Source organism: Poecilia mexicana, unplaced genomic scaffold (genome assembly GCF_051168715.1).
Source record: "Poecilia mexicana isolate PSO_F unplaced genomic scaffold, ASM5116871v1 scaffold_10, whole genome shotgun sequence".
Taxonomy (NCBI): domain Eukaryota; kingdom Metazoa; phylum Chordata; class Actinopteri; order Cyprinodontiformes; family Poeciliidae; genus Poecilia; species Poecilia mexicana.
The window spans coordinates 22,131,481-22,151,951 of NW_028263379.1; the positions used below are offsets into that span (position 1 = coordinate 22,131,481).

General features: G+C 40.0%; 1 protein-coding gene across 1 annotated transcript; it reads right to left on the reverse strand.

Moving 5' to 3' along the window:
• Positions 1 to 1,209: 1,209 nt before the first annotated feature.
• nexmifb (neurite extension and migration factor b) lies at positions 1,210 to 19,745 on the reverse strand. Its single transcript, XM_088009657.1, has 2 exons — positions 19,060 to 19,745; positions 1,210 to 5,488 (listed from the first exon to the last, which is right to left on the reverse strand). The coding sequence occupies exons 1-2, from the start codon at positions 19,139 to 19,141 to the stop codon at positions 1,305 to 1,307; spliced, it is 4,266 nt and encodes a 1,421-aa protein (XP_087865783.1). The 5' UTR covers positions 19,142 to 19,745; the 3' UTR covers positions 1,210 to 1,304.
• Positions 19,746 to 20,471: the final 726 nt, after the last annotated feature.

The window sequence follows — 20,471 nt, forward strand, 5'->3', positions numbered from 1 at the left end:
CATGCCTCTTGGTCCAGAGAGAGGTCAGTTGAACCTCTCTTTTCACCCAGTCCTTCCTCTACTGTAGCCTTCAGAGCGGATCTCCCCTTTGCCTCACTTTTGTTGCTTCTCCATGCCAGGCGATGTTGAGGTAAATTGAATTTGGCAAACAAAGTTGGGGGGGGAAACGAGGAGAATTCAGAGTCTTTCTGATTTGGTTTCGTGAGTGGCGGTGTACCACTGCCAGCTGTTGGTGCCTTTCATCAGAGAAGAGAGAAAAAGTCTCAAATAAAGAATTCCTGTAGTTGCAAGTCTCTGTAAGGAGTCTCCAACCCAAGCAGCCAATATTCCAATGGATAGAAAAGAGGAACAGCCAATATTCACACATATATAAGAGGTCATTTACACAGCATTGTTACTTTTGGCACATCGATTTTAAGATTATAATCATCTTTTTTTGCAAATATTGCATGTTCCTGTACAACAACATTGACAAAAATACTCTGAGGGTGGAGCTTTAATGAATTTGCAAGGCGTAAAAATGTAAATTTAGATAACCAGTTCTTCTCAACTCCAGAAGTAAACGAAACACTCAATAACAGGAAATGGGGAGTCATTCCAACTTTGAGGAGAGAAAGAAAAAACAAAAAGACGTCTGATATGTCATCAATACAAAATGGTCCCATCTTTTGTGTTCAAGATGTCTCGCTCTTAAATAGGGCTCATAAACAGTAGGTTCCCCTCTTGAAATGAGCCAGGCAGTGTATGAAGGACAGCAACAACAGGACATCCATATTCTGCATACAAAAACAGATGAGGAGGGGGGTGGGGTGCGTAGATGTCACTCAATGCATTTGTGTATATAGCTACATCTTTAGGGGAAAAGCAAAATAAATCTATAATTCAAGGGAGATAGTTCTGCTTAGAAAATACAAAAACGAAGTTCCTCAAAAAGGCGACAGAACTGTTTTCAAGGCTTATTTTCTTTTTTTTTCAGACAAAAGTAAAACAAAAACAACTATAAGAACAAACAAAGCAAGAAACAACAAAAGCAAGAAAAAAATTGCAGCCATGGTCGTTTCAAATCTCAATCAAGCTTGACACAATCACTCAATAGGTAGTTTGCAAAGTACAAGAAGTTTTTTCATGCAGATAATCATTTCCTCTTCAGGGGTGTTAAAAGGAAGTGGGAGTAGTCAGGGGAAACGAAGTACTCATGCAGCTCTGGCATAGCATCAGTGTAGGTATGTTTGGGAGGGAGGGTTGAGCAGGTAGTGGGGGGAGGAGTGAGAAGGAGGGGAACAACAGCAGCTGATAACAAAATATTACCTCAGTTTTTCAAAAGAAGTCATCAGTGCTATGTCCTTATTTGGGTCTCTCTCAGCTCGCTTTCCTTTCAGTGTCTCAATCCGAGGGAACTTTGCACTGGTCTTGTGGCGGTAGAGCTTTTTGTGTGCTGGCCCGGGGTTGATAAAGCTGGGTTTGTCAAACATGTTGCAGCCCAGCGCGAGCTGAGGGAACAGAGGGTGGGCTGGGTTGAATTTGGCCTGGTTCTTTCCTCCCTTCCCACCCGCCTTCCTGCCTCTGCCGGCCCCCGTTAGTACGGCTCCTTTCTTTTTCAGGTCAGCCTCCGTTCCTGCCAAAATTTTGAGAGTCTTTAGGTTGAGGCTGTTGGCCTCAGAGGGCATGCAGGCCTCAGACATGGGATTCCACAAAGGCTCGATGGAAGCCATCATGAACCGTTGGACTTCGGCCATGCCAGAAACAATGTTGGACAGAATATTGGAGGGTTCCTCAAATTCTCTCTGGTCATCCCCTACTAGGCTGTTACTCTCTGACCAGCCAGTGCCAGGCCAGTCCCCAGTGCTGTTACTGTCACTTAGGCCTGTGCCACCTGCCTGATTCTTTGCTGCCTTGCCCTCCAACATGGCCTTTATCTTTTTGGTCGACCGAGAATTCTGTTTGGGAGTCTTGACCTTTTCTGACTTGGGAGCTCTAGGAGCCCGGCTTTTCTTTGGGCTTTGCCCTGTGGCTGTCTGCTTGCAGCTGCCTTTCCTCTTGGACTTTATGCTTTTTGCACCTGTCTGTTCCTCAAACTCTCCCAGCTCCTTTTTATCCAAGCTTCCGACATCCTGACTGTTGAAGTTGTGCAGGGGAAACTGGCCATCCTCCACTGTGTATGCATTTGTTGTGTGCTCCTGTTGCTGTATAGGTTCACAGTTCCACTTCACCTCCCTATTGCAGTCTATAGTCATATCGGAAACATCCTGGTACTCTCCAACATTCCCTGCCATTTTCATTTCACGCCCCACCACCTGGGGGGACAGGTTGGGGGTCTCGGGAGGAGAAAGCTCTGACAGTGATGAGTGTCTGAACTTGTCAGGAGTGAAGTTGGAGATATCCAGCAGGTCTGAGGACTCCCTGAGAGGGGTAAGGGCATCCACACTTTGCTGAATCACCACTTTAGGGCTGCAATGAGCTAAGAAGCTGTCTCGGCCCTCCTCCTCACCCTCTCGTTCACAAGACTTGAGGCTGAGAGAGCTGTAATTGCTGGAGGAGGCTGACAGGGAGCCCACTGAGTCATAGCTGATGAGCCTACCATTGTCTGTGCACAGGGACCCTCTTTGGTATTGCACCTGGCCCTCCGCGCAGGCAGACTGACATGCTTGCAGATTTGCCCCAGGCTGAAGCCCCGCCTCAGTCAGGTAGCTCTTCTCATAAAGCAGCCTGTCAGCCTCGGGGCTCAGCTGGCTGTAGTCAGACACTCGCAAGCTGTCATTCAGGGGCACAGCAGCAGCTGGGAAGTTGTTGGGTAAGATCGGAGTCTCGGGGGTCTCAGGCCCAAAGCTCTGGCTGTGATTTGTACAGAGCTGTGGGTGCCACATCTGGGGGAAGCTGGGGCAGTTCTGAGGAGACTGCTGGAGCTCCGACTCAGAGGGGGGCGAGAGCACACAACTCTGGGCAAGCTGCAGAGAGGAAAACTGCTTCTCCTCCAGGGACAGCCCCAGAGGATACTGCTGCCTGGAGGTCTGCTGGGGGAAATAAGAGATAGCTGCTCCACCAGAAGAATCCGTAGCATCTAACAGGGTCTGCAGGTAGCCCCCAGGGATGACAGGGACACTTGTCTCCACCTCTTCTGAGGAAGGTGCTTTGTCAGGAGAGCAGGTGGGGGAGACAAAGGGAAATTTCTCCTCGGATGCATGAGCGTTGGTGGCATTGTCAGAGAAATGGGGTTTGATTGTAGTTGAACTAACGGCTGCCTGTTCTAACCCAGCAGCAGGCTCCTCAATCTGTGCAGCACTGACACAGGCATCCGTTTCATTTGTCACACTCCTCCCCTTCTCTCCCTCTGCCTTTTTCATTTTCGTGCTCCTTAGCCTGGCTTCACTTTTGAATTTCCTTATCCTGACTTTTCCTCCCAGTCTCCTCGCTTCCCTCTCCTCCCTCTCCTGAGAGCGGCTCTTGGTTGTGATTGTGTGCGTTATGGAGCTTGAGTCTAATGTGACAGGGAGGCCTGTGGCTGTTATTATTCCTCCTGCCGTGGGGGTGGGGTCCTCTTTAGTGACACCTGCATGGCTCTGATCAGAGAGAGGGGAACCCTGTGTTGTTGCTGATTGCTCCACAGTTTGAATTCTGTGAACCTTAAGCCTGTTGGCAATCTTGTATTTCCTTTTGGGGTGACTGGAACTGAAAGGCCGGTGGTGGCGTCCGTTTAGATGAAAACCACGTTGCTGTTTATCTCTGGCAGCCAGCTTAAGCTGTTCCTGTCTCTGTCTTTGCTTCTCCTGCCAGAAATCTTTGAGAGGAGCCAGTATTTCATATTTGCTTACTGTGTCGGCATTTAGACTTACTGTTCCGTCCACAGGGTCCAGCTTGCCCAGTTTCACCGACATGAGTCTCTCTCCTTTGAACCTGTTGATGATGATGTACTTGATGACCACAGGCGGCTCTTTCCGACAGGATTTTCGGCGTTTCTTAGGGCACCAATCCACATCCTCCTCTTCTTTCTGACCCGTGGGACCTTTCTCCTTTTTCTCTGCGTTCTTTTCACTCTCCAGCGAGTCAACGTCGTACAAGTAATCTTCACTGTATCGCACCTTTCTTTTGGAGCGCAGGCCGTAGTTGAGAGGGTTTGAGGGACTGAGAAATCTCTTTGAGTGACCCTTTTTAAACTTGCCCTCCTGCAGGGTGTCTGAGGAGGAGCCAGTACAGGAGCTGTCATCGCTGAACTCTCCGGACTCCTCTGTGGAATTGAAGTCTATTAGGTAGCTCACTTTGGAGGCGGACATGGGGGAGCCTTGAGAGCCATCGAGTGGGCTCCGACCACTGCTGTCCCCACCTCTCCCTTCCTGTGCCGCCTCCAGTATGAGCTCATCAGTTTTGGACTGGATCTCCTCAGTGCTCCTCTTCAATGTTGGCGCTCCTTCCTCTTTCTTGGCACAGTTGGCCAGCACACTGGGGAAGAAGTTGAACTGAGTCTCCTCCTGGAGCACATTTGTTTTTTCCCTCATGTTGTCCTGGAAAGACTCATAGCGAATCTTAAGTGAGCAGACGTCACTGCTTAGGGTTGAGTCGTCGTCTTCGTCGTCAAATAAATTGTCGACATCCTCCTCAGAGAACAGGTTGACGGACAGTTCGTTCTTGGAGCAAAGATCCAGCAGTTCCATCTTGCTCTCGCTGATGAAGGACTCGAAGTAGCCCCAGTCCTGACCAGCATTAGCCAGAAGGACTTCTTCTCCACTAACTTTATCTAGCAGCAGGCCCTCGTACAAGTTCTTAGCTGTGGTATCATCTTCAGGGTCGTCACAGTCCACAGTGGATTTATTCTCCTCCGCTCTCTTGACTTCACTTGGGGCTTTGGGAAGAGGAAAGTTTAGCAGCTGGTCAGAGAGGAGCTGTTCCCCAAAGTGACTTGCTGGCTCTCCTGCGTGGCTCAGACACTGAATGCTGATGTTGTTGATGTCAGAGAAGTCCTCTCGGCTCACATCCCCTATCCGTACGCTGAGCCCCGGATCCACATCGGGGTTGGGGTTTGTTGGGGGGTTCTGGATGGAACTGCGATCTGTAGCGTCACGGGTTTCAATTAGGCAGCCAAGACAGGTTCGAGCAGGCTGGAGAAGACACTCCTCTGTCAGTGCAGACACAGCGCTGGGCTCCATCATGGTATTAGGGAGTGGGAGGGTGATGGTCAGTGGAGGGGATGTTTTCTGTGGTTCTCCTGTTAGGGCCCAGGAGCCTGCAGTTGGGTGGGGAAGTGATGTGGGAGCACGTTGAAGGTGGGGGCCTATAGTCTGAGCATCACTGGATGAAGGGCAATGTGCCACTGCTTGAGTCAGAGAGAGGTCACCACGAAGGGCCAGAGGAAGTGGTGGTGATTCAGGAGTGGTCCTCTGGTGGGTTGAGAAGACCTGCTGTGGTGTCTCTGCAGCAGGAGGAGGTGAAGAGGCAGGAGGGAGCGCAGCATCGACGAGTCTGCACAGACTCAGTTCACCGCTCTGCTCACATACCCCTGTAGGGAGAAAGTAAAAAAAAAGGATATCAGCCCCTTGAACTGTTATTCTGAACAGTGTCTTTGTGCAGTAGTCAAAATCTTCTCAGCTGCTCAAATGTAATTAGTGTCAATTAACCCCCCGGAGCTCTAAATGTCAGTTTTTGATGCCATTCTTAAACATTGCTAATTAACTTTTTGCACCACATTCAATAAGGGGTATTAACAATGTCAAGTTGGACATCTTTGCATGTTGATGTAATAAAATGGGAAAAAAAATAGGCAAGATATGAAAAAGTTACCTGTTACAGGAAACATTAACAACAGTAAGAAAGAAAGCAAGAAACAAAGAAGAAGAAAGAAAGAAACAAAGAAAGAAGGAAAGCAAGAAAGCAAAAAAGAAAGCAAGCAAGCAAGAAAGAAAGAAAGAAAGAAAGGAAGGAAGAAACTCAGCAGAATTTTGAGTACCTGGTGGTAAAACTAATAAACTGTGGCAGACAAGACATGTAGGGTCAAATTCAAAATTTTCACACAAGTAAATAAATGTTTAAAATTAGAAAAAGGTAACCTTAGCAAATGAAAAAAAAATCAATAAGATTCAAGTCCAGACTTTTACTACATCAGTTCAAAACCCTAATAATTGGTTATTTTGAGGCCTGCAGTGTTTTGTATGTTGTTCTGGGTTTTTTAGTGACCTCCTGGATGAAACATCAAAGCACTTATATTAATTTTGGAAGGAAGACTAGTTCAGGGGAGGTTCTCCACAGCTCAGGGTTTTCTCTTCTACATGCTAATGTTATTTATTATTCACCCTTAAATTTCTTTAAATAAGGCTAAGATGTCTTGCTTTTTAAGATCTCTCTGCTTAATGTTGAGGTAGAGTTTTTCATATGATTTCTACAAGTCTGAAGATAATCAGACCTGTGTGTGTGTCAATTAAAATTTTAACTACATTAATTTTTTTTGTACGTCTTTGTATGTATGCAATTCTTTATAGGGGGGCATGTACTTTGTGACAACCTTAAGTAGTTGTTCTTTGTGTATCTGTTATTACAATTGTTTAATGATCTGATGCATTTAACTGTGACTAAAAGAAAAAAACAAAAGAAACCTGTCAGGGGCCAAATTCTTTTTCACACCACTGTATGCATTTTATAAACATTAATGATTAAAATAAAGATTCATACACCACGGACTTATAATGCTGCAGACATTAATATCTGCACAGCAGACATTGATATCTGCACAGCATCCAATCTTGTATTGATCTGAACTGAATTGAATGAAAGTGTTGTTCCAAGCTGAAAAGAGTTCATTATCACAACACTTCTTCTGAATACTTACTTTCTTTATGTGAAAACACATAATCAGAGAACCTTTCAATAGTTTTTGGGATTGGAACTGCTTTAGATTGACAGGAATAACTGCAGCACACAGACTTGCAAAACCATAAAACCAGGACTGAATAATTCTACACTTACCACAGACTCTTTAAAACACAGTTTGAGTTCTCAAAAATAGTGATACCATCATAACCGATCAACCATAATTCAGCTGCATCAGTAGTTTTAGTTGACGCGTACATTTCCGTGATTTGTCATTTCATATTTCTAATACTATTCAACAGAAGTAAAAACTGATTTCTCCAAACTACTGCTAGTGCATAGGCATCCTTGACTGGTAGATTAGCATTTAGCATTTCAAAAGGGAAAAAGTTATATGTTAATTATATATATAAAAAAGACAATGTCTGTGATTTTTTTAAGCTGTTAAATGTCAAGTTAGAAATGTCTGACTAAAACATTTTGTAGTCGGTAACTATTTGAGAAAACTTTTAGAATTTTTTTTTTAGTTAAATGGAGACTTACTATATAAACTATACTTTTCCCTTTTTGAGGAAATATATTTTGTAGTTAATGTTAATGAACAAATCAAACAAAACTCATAAATAAAACACACATATTATGACTATAATTTAAATTCACTTTACATGGAAGTATCGTCTCAAATATTGATAAAAGAGATCATAGAAACACTTTTTTTCATTTGGAGTTGCACTCATGACTGACCTGAGCCATTGTCCTTTCACTTCATTTCTGTTGCAGCTTATTCAATATTCATTACATGTTGCATATTTAAGCTTTTTCTATTTTAAGTAAAGAAGTAAAGAAACATTTTTAATCTTATTTGATTTATTTTGTTATGCTGGTGGTGGACATTTAAATGTTGTACTTTTTTCTGTGCATCTTTGTTCACATTACTCTGTGGTAATCAGTTGGACAATAAAAAGTCAAAGTTTATTGTATAAAAAAATTATTTACCAAAATAATTGCTTTTGATTTTTGGAGGAAGATTGTCATTTTTGATTAGTTGTTTAATTAAATGAGAGTCAATGAATTAGCTGAAACGTTTTCATTTTAGTGTAAAACAATAAGTTGAATGGATTTTATATTTCCAAAATACCGTCAGATTAATGTACTGTTGCACCGCTATTACTTTTTATTTCACATTCAAGGCATCAGTCATTTCGCCAATTAAATTTGTGTCATGAAACAGACCAATTTAAACTCTGTTTCAATTAAAGCTGCAGTCAATTCTTTCTGCCTGTCAATATTTTTATTATTTATTTAAATATCAATTTATTGTATGTTTATTTGGGAAGACACCGAACTGAATATTGACCTATGAACTACCAACACATAATAATAGCGGTGGAAGTCCAAATGATGAGCTAATAGTGTGCCATAGTTCAAGTTTTAAAGCAGAGCAAAATTAAATGAGTGGTAGTTTTTAAAATACAATCAAACATCAACAACACCACCCCATGTCGTCTCTTTACCAAGAAGCACAAACTGAAAACACTGAAACCAAATTTATTAAAGTTCAGTTCAACAACATATTACGCAATTTCATGTCATGTTCCAGATTCACTCCATGCAGGTATCCGGCTCTAATTCAGGCACAAAGTCAACTTAGCTTTTATGCAGCAGCATAGTGGATATATATATATATATATATATATATATATATATATATATATATATATATATATATATATATATATATATATATAACACAGATTGACAGCTAAAAATAACACAAATACAAGTTAGAACTACATCTTAAAAAAAACAAAAAACTGTTTTTGGGAATTTCCAACAAGCATTTCATGACAAAAGCAAATCATTTGGAGACGTCCATCGGCGTGTAACAATCAAAACTCAGAGAAGCAGGCTTGCAGCAGAAGGCAGATAGCTTTGTTTGCTCTGCATAATTAGATGACAGCAGCGGAGGCAGGTATGTACACATGGGACACGACAGGCCCATATGTTGGAGACTGTATAACCAATATCATCTCCACCTGCCTCCCTCACCGCCATCCCAAGCTGCTGTCTCGCACATATTCTTTAAAACAGTGCCAGGAAGAAATTCCGAAATTGAAAAACACAGCACAGCAATTAATGTGCTGACAGAGGTTAACTAGCAACAACCCCCATTTTAGAATTGGATGCGCCTAATCACTATTGAGGTAGTGATAAATGCTCGAGGCGAAGGCTGCTTAGTGAACAGCATTCAGCACGGCTGTATTGGTGATGAGTAAATCTTTGAATATGGATAGGATTTGAGAGTGATTTAATGAGGTAATGAAATTTCGGAGAGCTGGTCTCTGCGGGTCTGCGGCCTGCAGACACACTGGTGCAACATGAAACTCCTGCTATGAGCTTACGACTGCTCTACTGTCATCTTTAATGAAGGAAAACCTCCAGAGGAATATGCATCATCTCTTTTCCTCACAGAGTAAGAAAACTGTTACAGCAGCAGCTTCTCAGAGGTGGCAGAAGCATCACAGCGAGGCGTTTGTCATCAGCTCCTTTCAATCTGTGAGCCAGAATGACCTCAGAGCAAAATGCCTGGGACTGACACATGTTCTCTTTGGAGAGTCAGGAGAGGCATCATTTCCTACATTTAATACTGGCAGCAGCACATAAAACACTACTGTTTTGTTTCTCTAACCCAAATGCTGGTTTGATGCTGTTGGGACAGAGGTTGGGTAGTTTTTAATCTAACACTCTGGCTACCATTTTGACGTGTAATGTGACCTGCTCAGGCTCTACTTCCGTGGGACAAAGGAAGAGATGAAATGGTAAAATGATGCTCCACAATGATGATGTCAGACTAGAAAAGACAGACAGCAGGTACAGCGATCAACCAGCTGGTGCTACATATATTCAACATTCACACTTTGACCAAACAAATGGTAAGAAAGTCAATAGAGACACACTAAGAACCTTCATATCAGACCGTTTTAGATGTCTTCTCTTTTTGCTTTTTTTTGCTGTAGTTCAATGTTTAAATCATCAAACTAATTTTATATTAATCCAGCATAGCTCAAATAAATAAATACAAATTGAAATGATTAAATTACTTATCCTACTAAGAGAAAAAGCTATCCTAACCCACCTGGTCCTATGTGAGAAGCTGGTTGGCGGCACCGACAGACATCAGGTGTTTGTGGTAACACCGTGGAGGTCCTTTTCTTCACTGACATGGTTTTCAACTTGCTTAAGATCACGTTGCGGCATTTCAATAAGATTTAAGTCTGGGCTTTGACTAGGCCCTTCAAACACTTGCCGTTTGTTTTTGTTTTTCAACCTGCTAGAGTGCTATGTATTAGTCTGTAACCAGTTCCAGTTTGGTATGTGTTAATAACTTTATTTTTCATAATTTTTTTGAATATCTCCAGATCAGGACAAGACATGCTGCTTTTTGAGATCTTTTAACCGACTTCATGTTCTCACATTTTTAAAAGTGATTTTTTCTTTTCTTAACATTTAAGGTTAGAGAATTTGAAACAGTGCAGACAATCGGCCTCCACAGGACAGCATGAGACAACTTAATGTTATCCGGTAAACACTTTGTATTTTGTGTAGCAGTAATTTAGTAGCTACAGAATGAATGAAAATGCTAGAAAATATTCTCGCAATAAATTACATAGGAAGAATTTTTACAAAAACAGCAACAGAAAGTTTATCAACAATCTCTTCAATTAGCCACAAAAATAGAGGAAATTACACTAAAATAATAAAGGGAAAGAGATTATTAGCCTCCTTTATCACCTTGTGTACACAAAACCTAAGCTGCCATCTAATGTTGCGAAAGATTGTTGAAAATTGCTTGGAAACATTAAACTCATATTGAGAAATGTGTTTCCTCTGGGCTTGTAATGGATTAACAATGTACCCTATCCAATGTGTGTGTGCATGCATAGATTCATGCAAGAGCGTGTGTGTGTGTGTGCGTGCGTGTGTGTTGGAGCGGGAGAGTGATAGAGTGTGAGTATTGGCTTGGGGGTATAGTGTTATCGAGAGGCCATCTGTCTCCAGCTGGACCATTAGCTCTTCAGCTGTTCAGAATGTGCCACAGATCAGTCAGTCAGACAGGTACACAAACACACTCATATATTCACACACATATATTCACACACAGACGGTCTTTCAGTGATGATTGCGGCTGAAAATTCGAGTTTGACATTAGAGGTCAAAAGGGGATCAGCAGCTTCGTATTTGCTGATACGACACAGCATAATGTTACTACTAAATCTGAGCTGGCAAACGCGCACTAGATAAGCATCCAAAATGCTCAACACTGCCAGGACTCAATACCCAGCTAGCGGGGTGAACTGCGCGTACACTGACAATAAAACAAGCTTTAACAGACTCTGAGATCATCCTGACACAGTTGCAGTTTTGCAATGGTTTTATCAGGAGGGAAGCTCCTTGAATAGAAAGCGACGCTGGATTTGACACAGTTCACGCAATCTGGCAGAGGCATACACCACTGAGCATATGGAAGGACCCTGACTGCTGGCAGGTGGTGGTGATCTTCTGATCCCTGTTGCTGCCAAGCCCAGCCATGCTAGACAGTTTGACTGCCGCCAAACCCGGGCTAGACCAGACCAGACCAGTTAGCATACCCTCGGCTCCTAGGATCGCATCTATCTCACTCTGCGTACAACACTCGGGACTTCTCCCACCCGAGGTAAAGCCCGATCGAGCTGCCCTGTGCCAGCCAGCTCTATGAGCAAACAAGGCCATGCTGTGGGACACGGTGATGGACACAAGAGAAGGGACAGGTTGGCAACTCCTGCCTCATCTATTACTGTGGCAGAAGCCACACATTTACAGACTTTTCCACGGTTGTTTTTCTCTCATATTTCATTCGTTTATTTTTATTTTAGAGCCACGCGTACATTAAACATTATGAAAGTATAGAACATAAACAGAATCAGCATTCCTGTCATTTTCAAGGTGAATGAGTAATTTTAAAACATTCTTTCCAAGAACAAATAGAGCTTTTTTGCCACACACTCATCAATTGGAAGGAACTGGCATGTGTGGACAATGGCATAGCTTCTAGAAATCTTTTAAAACAATTTAACCATGGATTTTCTTGACCTTTTTACTGGGAATATGTTGAATGAAAGCATTGCTACATTGTTGTGACAGGAAAAAGCAGATGAAGTGAGCACTTTTTCATCAAAGATCATATGTGCAGGAAATGTGGAGCCCTTTGAAACTAAAGCCCTTTCACCTACGCCAGGATTATGAAATAATTACAGTCTTAAAACTAAGCAAAGGGACAAACTCAAAAAGCAGCAAGTCAGGAGCCAGATCACTGAAATGACCACAAATGTTGTTTGTGAGCATAAAGCTTATCTTTTACAGTGTTTTTTTAGTAGTTAGGTATCCTCTGTCAATACAAAGCATCTGCTAATGTCCATAGATCAGAGTAAATCAAAAGACCAGTCCCATCAAATAATCCTTCAGTCAAAAATAATTACATAACTTCAGGTGCAAATGCCTTACTATCTATTTCTGAACCAAATTGATAAGAGATCATTCATCTGTGGCTGTGTTTTTATATCAGTATTTTGACTTCCCTTCCATCTACTTGGAAGTGACTTTGTAGGGTCAAAGAATTAAAAAAAAGTGCATAGAAAACTTAAGACATCCTTTGGGAGTTGTGACAAGACATCTTCAGACTCCACACAGAGCACTTTTAAATCTCTGGGCTGGGTGCTGGTGTTTTAGGTTTATTGGAAACAAGATGTTTTTTTCGATTTCCTCCTCCTCATTGACTTAATCACCACATGGACTCAAATTTGAGAGGAAGACTGAGTGGACATTATGCCTAAGCTCAGCATGTCAAACAGAATCATAATTAAGAAACTTTCATCTGACTTTTACATATTTCTCCTTTTGGATCATGGAGATAAATATATCTGATTGAATGCAAAAGTAAAAAAAAAAATCATAAAAAACTATGCCTTTTTAATTAAGTCTATTTGCAAAACCCATTTAAACAAAATTAAATGTCTAAATGTAGGGATGTGAGTTAAATCTAACATTTAAAGTAATAACAAATGGAAAATATTTTTTCCATTACTGCCATTCTTTGCGTATCAATAATTTCACTGTTTTCAGATCTCTATCTGTTTCCTATCACTTGTGTACCGAAGCTTTACAATAACAAAATGCACAGCTAGTTGCTCTCCAGCTCTGCAGCCGAGGAGAGGAGAGGAGGCTCACTCATGCAGCTTGGTTGGTCAGCTAAGAAAACCCTTTTTTTTTTTTGTGCTATGTTTCCACTACATATGACATTTTGTGAATGGCGGTGGAGAGAATGAGCCCAGATAGTACAGAATGTCCATAATAAGTGGTGAGTAACTGCAGCATGATTCATAGCTGTCCTTTTCCAAAGAGGTAGCCTATTCCTGCTCAGCAGACCCGTTTTCAACCTTTTCTCTCCTCCTTTGTTGGGCTCATACTACACATTTTTCTCCCTCTTTCTTCACTGCTTCTCTCTTCCTCTGGGTGCCTCTCGAGGAGCAGGCGAGTTGCTCAGGATAATTTGTAGGACTTTACCCACTGAGCCTGACCAGAGGTGAAACAACTAAGATAAATCTCATTTAAGAACTAGAGGTGCTTGGCTGTTTAAGCAGGAAAAAAAAGTTACTGTTTCTAAAATAGACAGGAAACAACAACAGAGCAGAATAGACTGCTGGAAACTAAATATTGCAGGTTTTGATGCAGAACTGCTCGACTCTTTTTGAATGGGAAGGTTTGGGAGAGTGGAGCACTGAGAGGAGTTGGATATAAAGGAATACAAGAAATACACATTTGGGGAGTTCACCAATCTTGAATGCTGTGCTGATGAGAAGCTTAAATACTTTCACTATGAATAACAAAATATTAATTTGGGGCCATTGAAATGAATTTCAGCTGTTATTCTTCCAAGTTGGATGATTTTGCAACCTAAATAGAACAGGGTGCACAAGCTTACATTTAATGTATACTTCCTCTAAAGCTCTTAGGTGATATAAGTTTGCCTCCAAGTCATTCCATAAACTGTACACATACTGTATAAAAAGGCATAATTTTTATACATTAAAGAGACTAATGTTCCTTTGATAAGAGACTATCCAATCAGAATAATGTTTTCCTGGTTTACGTTACCTAAGATTTCCAAAATCATCTCTATTTCCCAGAATAAGTTAGAGAAAATTTCTGTGTTACCTTCTTCAAATTCAGCATTTTACAGACAGATTCTTGATATTTGATAGAGTTTCAAATTGTGTGACTTATTTCAAACAATTTGGGTATTCCTTCACAAGCTTTACATAATAGTTTGTGGGATTTTTTTCATGTTCCTCCTGACCAAACTGGTGAATCAATGAAGCTTGAACGCACACAAAAAACCTTGCATCCTTGTTCACACATACATTTTCTACAGGACTGAGATCAATATTTGGGATGGTCACTCCAAAGAATAGACGATTATTTGGAAAACCTATTTGAGCCCAAGCTTTAATTTCCAGGCCTGATGTCTTAAGATGATATGTCAATATTACTAACAAGTAATTATTTCTAAAGCGTGCTAGCTCTTCCTCTTGTTAAAAACGTAATAACATTGCCAACCCTTTACCCATGTCACAGTTTGAGTGGTATTCCTCTGCTGTCAAGTTTTCTCCTTTTCCTTCCAAATCTAACTAGAGCTATTATTCCCAAACACTTCAATTTAACTTTATCCAAATCACATAAGATATCTCCCACTACTAAAGTCTCACTTTTTATGTTGCTTTTGGAGTAATGGCTTCTTCCCCTCTAAGACGTCTTTCAGTAAAGGACTTGTTTCTCTCCCTCTCTCTCTCTCACAGTATTTTTATGAAGCCTTTTGCTCTTTTCTGGGGTTAAGCTGTTCTATTTGTCTCTATTGCTCACCAGTATAATTGCTGAACATTCTCATTTTGTTTGCATATGATTTTTTTTATTTTATGGAACCTTCAAGAATAAGTAAATTGTACTAAAAATTAAACAGACTTCCTCCTGAAGTTTTGGCTGATTTCCTGAGATGTTCCATGATGCCACACAAGAAGACTTAAATATTTTTTAGGCAAGTTGCCTTGAAATTAATTAAAAGGTGTGCTTCCAATTAACTAAGTTGTTGTCAAATAGTCTGTCTGAAGCTTAGAAAGCCATTAAGACATCATCTAGATTTCCTTAAATTGTTATTGGGCATAGTGAGTTTGGTTTAAATTAAACTCTGAATTTAAAGAAATTATTACTCAAAATGCATGTGGAAAATCTCTCCCTTATTCTGGTATATAAGCAATAAAGTGGAAAAAAAATGTCTTTTTATATCATATTTGAACATCTGATTTTTTGCTATACATCAGTCTAAATGTGTGTTTGGAGCACCCATTTAAAGTGATTGAAGAATTTGGAGGTAGACCTTGTTGCGCCTTGTATGAGCAAAGCCCTCAGGTTCAATCTGCTCTGAGCCAACTAAGGTGATTTTAACAGTTCTACAGAAACACGAACAATAGCAATAAAAAAATGCTGTTTGATATCATGAAGAATTAACCCACTGCAGTCACTGCTGACAAAAATGTCATGAAGTTTGATCTGGTTTTCTTAAACTGTCTCAGAAAAGATGCTAAATAAATTTTAGAATAATTATCTACTCTAGTGGGTCAAATGTTCAGTAAGCTGAACGGTCTGAGCTGCAGGCAAACACGAATTCATTTCCAAAACAGTTTTAAAATTAAGAGCTTATATCACAGTGAAAATAGCAATCAGGATAAAAAATTACGTCAATAAAGTTTGTTGGAGCATGAAAATATTTATTTCCCCTCTATCGTTTTCATTACCTTTTTTTTTTTTACCATAAAAATGCTGTGAAAGTCCAGTGCCTTTAAATATAACAAAATAAATCTGAACACACAAACAGATTATATCCTTTATTGCACGGAGAAAGATTTTCCATTAGTGAATGCACAATTATTCTCTGGCAAGCCTCTAATCCTGCAAAAGATCTCCAAAGTGTGTCCCTTATGGAAGTGCTAAATGACAAGTTACTCTGGATGGAGAGACAGAACTAATTTTTTCAAGCTGTACTTGCATATTCAACTTGTCTGAACCTTCTGTGCATGCACCACAAACACAGTTATTACTTCAAAGTATTTAAACTACAAATAAATGACCCTCTCTGCAGTCATCTCCTTCATCATTGATGAGGTGAATAAACACTGTAGGACAGATTCCACTATGCAGTTTCTGCTTGTTTTGCTTATTTTTTATTACATACATTAAAAACACTGAAGGAAAAACAATCCAATATTACGTTATTATATAAGGAGCATTCATCTCTGTATGGACAAAGTTCTTGCTGCTTTTAAATCTCACTGTATTTTCAGGGATATGATGAGGAAATCTGTACAAGCAAGATCCCAAAGCATCTATCTGTTGGTTCTTTCTGACAGTTTAATAGGATCCATTGTCAGAAATTAATGCTGATAATTAATTTTTATATTGTAAGGTGTCGTGAAAAAATATTTGTTCACTTGCAGATTTTATTATATTATCAAAAACATTTTATAACTTGTGTAAATACATAATGCAATTTTCAAATCATTTCCTTGTATTGGGGAGGGTGGGGGTGGAGAGCTATCCAGACCAACCTGGCTATATCATGACAAATACTGACCTGTTTTTTAAATTTAAAAAAAAAAATCATTAATTAATTGTAATCTATCACAATCAACCACAAAGTCTAATTACTGTTGGATCTGTAGACTCAAGAAATCACTTAAACACAACCTACCTGACAACATGAAGTAGGCTAAACATCTTAAAAAGCAACACATGATGCCTTTATTTAAGCAATTCAAAAATTACATGTTACAGCCTGAAAAGGTTTATTTTGTTTTCCATTATCAATAAATATAAAAGAGCAGTGAAGCTTCTTCCCAGGACTTCATTGCAACGTCTTTATTAAAACTGCCGCACTGTGTCTGACCCTGGAAAACTTGTTGTAATTATGTAATTATGAGGCTTTTGCTCAAAACCTGAAGGAGAATATTTAGCCATCAGTCTGAGCTTAAACTCAAGTATACTTGGATTGTGAAGCAGGACAATTATCTAGTTCAAGATCAACTCTGAATGGCAAACAAAATCAAGGCTATTAAGTAGCGAATTCAAAGTTTGGAGGTAGATGTAATTGATATCCGGTCTTGTTTTATAACCTTAAACATGCTAAAATTCTCCAGAGTGTGTTTGAGTTAAAACATTTTTTTGCAAATAGTTGGTAAAAGCTTCTCCACACTGATGTAAGTGATTTCTTGCCAAACTCAAATGGCAGTTATTACATTTTCTCATGGTTGGTCTGGAAAGCTTTTAAATTAAATGCTAATTTCAAAACAGCTTTTTGCATTTACCCAGGTCCTCTTTGTAGTAAAATTAGTTGGATTACCTGGGACATACATGATCTTGGATATAAAAAGCATAACAGAATATTTCAACCTTAAGAACTGATTAAAAAGAATAAAATATTTAGGGGTTCCCCCCCCAGAAACCACTACTGTGAAATCATGAAACATAATGAGAATGACGGAATAAAAAAGTCTTAACCTAAGAGGAGGTTTTAGAATAATTAACAAAATAATCTATATAATTTAGATGTTCTATATTTTTTTTTCCATGGCAACAAAATTAACCACTTATTGGAGCGTAAGTTGTCATCCCTTCTTTCACATTTGCACCATTTTATAAAAAATACGCCGATGTGATATTTTTGAATTGAAGGCGCATGAGGAGAGAGGATTAACAATAGCATAAAAACCCTCATTTAATGTTTCTTCTCTTCTTTGAAAAAAGCAGGTGTTGCTCCGTCCCCATTTCTTGTCAAAGAGCTTAAAACTGAGGGTTAAAGAAAAAAAACTAATTTAAGAAAAAGCTACTTCTTGAGCATGGTACGACTAATTGCCCCCTTTAAAGCTTTCATTAATTCAAGCTCACTTATTCTGAGGAAAAGGAAAATTTCCCATTTTAAGATCAACAACTGAAACAAAGGAAACAAATAAGACATTACTGGATTGGTTGTTAGCACGCAGTTGCCTCAAGGGAAGATGGCATTGGGTTCACATCCAGGTTCACCCAAAATATATTCCTAAAACATGCGTGTGAGAAAAATTAATGCATCATTCACTTTTCACATTTTGGCAAAATTACCACCACAAACCCTTAAAGTATGTTGTTAAGATTGTACAATGAGTGGCGTCTACAGCAAAAATGACGGGGAAATGATTGTCAGTCTTTCACAGCTTCCAACAAATCATCTCCCAACATTGTTCTATCTTTAACTTTATCTTTTTACTGTTTGATTTTTCTTTGGGATTTACAGTATTCCTGACCTCAGTTTTTATTGCAACCAAATCTAATCATCTTCCCAGTTTCTGCCATAAACAGCAGCCACCATTCTTATTGGTGAAGATGGCGTGTTTACGGTGCTGCTCATATCGTTTCCCACACAAACTAAAAAGTAACATTTTGGTCTCATCAAGTCAGAGCACTTTCTCTTATGTAGCAAACTGCAAATGGGACTTCTCACAGCTTTCTTGCCACAATTGCTTTTTTTTTTTTTTTAATTTCCCTCTTATGTAAAGACTTGTGAAATAGACGAATAATCATTCTGCTGCGGACAGATTCTTCCACCTGAACCGTGGATATCTGCAGATCCTGCCGAGTTCCCACAGGGTTCCTGGATGCTTCTCTAACAATACTCTCCTGGCCTGGCCTGTCAGTTTGGCTGGACAGGTTTGCAGTCTTGACAAACTCTTTCCATTTTCAGATGATGGATGAACGGTGCTCTGTGAGATATCTAAAGCACGGGCTAATTTATAAACTAACTCTGCTTTCTCCCTGGCCTGTCTGCCGTGTTTCTTGGCCCTTGTGATGCCATTTGTCCTCTGATGTTCTCAAATAAATGTCTAAAGTCTTCACATAACAGCTGGATTTATTAAATCACACATGGACACATGACTACAATAGGTATTGGTTTGTATTTCATGGGGTAAAGAGTGATGAATAAAAGCTGGGTCCTACACTTTTCAGATCTTTTTTTTTTTTTTTGGAAAAGTTTTTTCAGATTAAAAATGAAAAAAAAAAAAACATATTTAATTCCACTGAAGAAAATATTCACCTTCACATAAATCCATACAACATACTTTGAGTAAAACATTCAACTTTAGTTACCTGTATTTTCCACAATATTTGCATTTTCCGGTTCTGAAGTCTTCACAATCAATGTGAGACTGCCGTCTGCTAGCACATCCATCAATACGGCTCAACGCTGCTCCACCTACACATCATTCTGACGGTCCCACCTGTTAGAAAAAAAAAAAAAAAGACACAAAGACAGCAAGAAACATGAGTATGATGAGTATTTTTGGCAGAAAAACTCGCATGTGACTAATGCAGAAGTGCAGAGTTCAACATGCAGGGTGACCGTAAACACAGACAAACACAGATCTCTTGGAAGTGGGGAAAAAAAATTCCCGGACCGAGTCGTCAAAAAGACCTCTGAGACACAAAGCAGTCACTCGTTTCTTTTGTGCATGACAGGATCTAAGATTAATTCAAACTTTTCCAACCTACAAAGTACACAAAGAGTCACTGCTGGGATCGCTATGGCAACTGTAAGCCATACTATCCTATTTTAGGCTTCATTTAACATTTATAGCTGAGTTGTTAACCTATGTGAGTCTCACATAGGCATCTCTGAGCATATTTGTTTATTATAATTAGCTGACTGCCTCCCTGAGCAGCAAGGGAACAAGTCGGCTCACAGAAAGATTAAAGCAGTGTGGCTGAGGAGGTGACGGTACACTTTGAACACCTGCAATACTTTTTATTTGTAGCAGTTCCTGATAGTGAAAGAGTAGGTGGGAGGTATTGTGTGCAGGTACAGCACATGTGTGTTGGGTGTGCATGCAGGGTATAGTTGACATGACAAAAAAAGAAAGAAACAAACAAAAAAGAAAATCAGTAGAGAAGCTTAAATTTGTGAACGTGGAAGAAAAAAAAAAAGAAGACGCACACTCCGAGCCAGCAAATGATGAACATTTGATGTTGTGGTTTCTTCCTCTTTTTGCACCGTTTTCTTTCTTTTTTTTTTTTTTTTCCTTCCCTTGCCATCCCTTTCTGGAGGAGCGGGGCTGCCGGATGACAAATGAGCAGAGGGAGGGGATCTAATAACATGATCTCCTTGTGGTGTGAAAGGGGTGGCTGGGAGATTAAGACAGACGGTACACAATAAGACAAAGGTAGTGCGCAGCTGACTACCACCAAGTGCCACCTCTTTCATCCTCTTTCCTCTAAATGTCATTAGGTGTTTACTGACCTGAGTGGGAGAGCTACCTGAAGGGAAGCCCTGCTGCAGCCTGCAGCTGCAAACACACCAGCTCAGGGGGGTAATTACCTTATGAGGCATTACATCTACTTTTGTAGCAGGTACAGAAAAGGTGGGGCATTTTAATATAAACTGCAGCAAAGAGAACCAAACAGTGCCACACACACACACACACACACACACACACACACACACACACACACACACACACACACACACACACACACTTTAAGTAGTTTTTAATAATTATTTTACA

Coding starts and splice junctions, on each gene's coding strand:
- nexmifb (XM_088009657.1), bottom strand. CDS start 19,141: ATGGATGTGCTAGCAGACGGCAGTCTCACATTGATTGTGAAGACTTCA. Junction 5,489..19,059: donor AAATATTGTGGAAAATACAG/GTAACTAAAGTT, acceptor TTCTCCCTACAG/GGGTATGTGAGCAGAGCGGT.